Here is a 346-nt window from a genome sequence, read left to right on the forward strand (position 1 = left end):
TGTTATTGTCACTTTTGACAGTTTATTTTCCCAAAGGTAACCTCTGATCTTCTTTGCACTATACGCGCACTTCCTCTTTGCAGATGTCAAAAGGGCTGTGGAACTACTGGATAAGCTTCAGAAAAGTAAGTGATATGTATAGACATGCATCTATAAGGCCTGCAATAAATTAGGGTGACAGGAAAGACTTAAATTTAGTATAGAAAGTTAGGGCAAGTTTGAATGGACTGTAGAGAAGCTTTAAAAGTTGACCTTTATCTTGAGTGCATTGGGACAGAGAAATGTGTATATATATAGTGTTTGTTTTTGTGTGGTATATCTTAGATATATTTGTTTTACATACATT

General features: G+C 34.7%; 1 protein-coding gene across 7 annotated transcripts in view; it reads left to right on the forward strand.

Annotated features, from left to right (window-relative positions):
- Positions 1 to 83: 83 nt before the first annotated feature.
- LOC119592020 (protein lin-7 homolog C-like) overlaps positions 84 to 346 on the forward strand; it is a gene marked incomplete at its 5' end in the record, with an annotated part of 38315 nt that continues 38052 nt past the window's right edge. For all 7 annotated transcript variants that reach the window (XR_005230392.1, XR_005230393.1, XR_005230391.1 and 4 more), the window contains 1 exon segment: positions 84 to 125. Coding sequence is in view for 3 of the 7 variants with exons in the window: in XM_037940802.1 (XP_037796730.1) it covers positions 84 to 125 (42 nt within the window).

Source organism: Penaeus monodon, chromosome 29, assembly GCF_015228065.2.
Source record: "Penaeus monodon isolate SGIC_2016 chromosome 29, NSTDA_Pmon_1, whole genome shotgun sequence".
NCBI lineage: Eukaryota > Metazoa > Arthropoda > Malacostraca > Decapoda > Penaeidae > Penaeus > Penaeus monodon.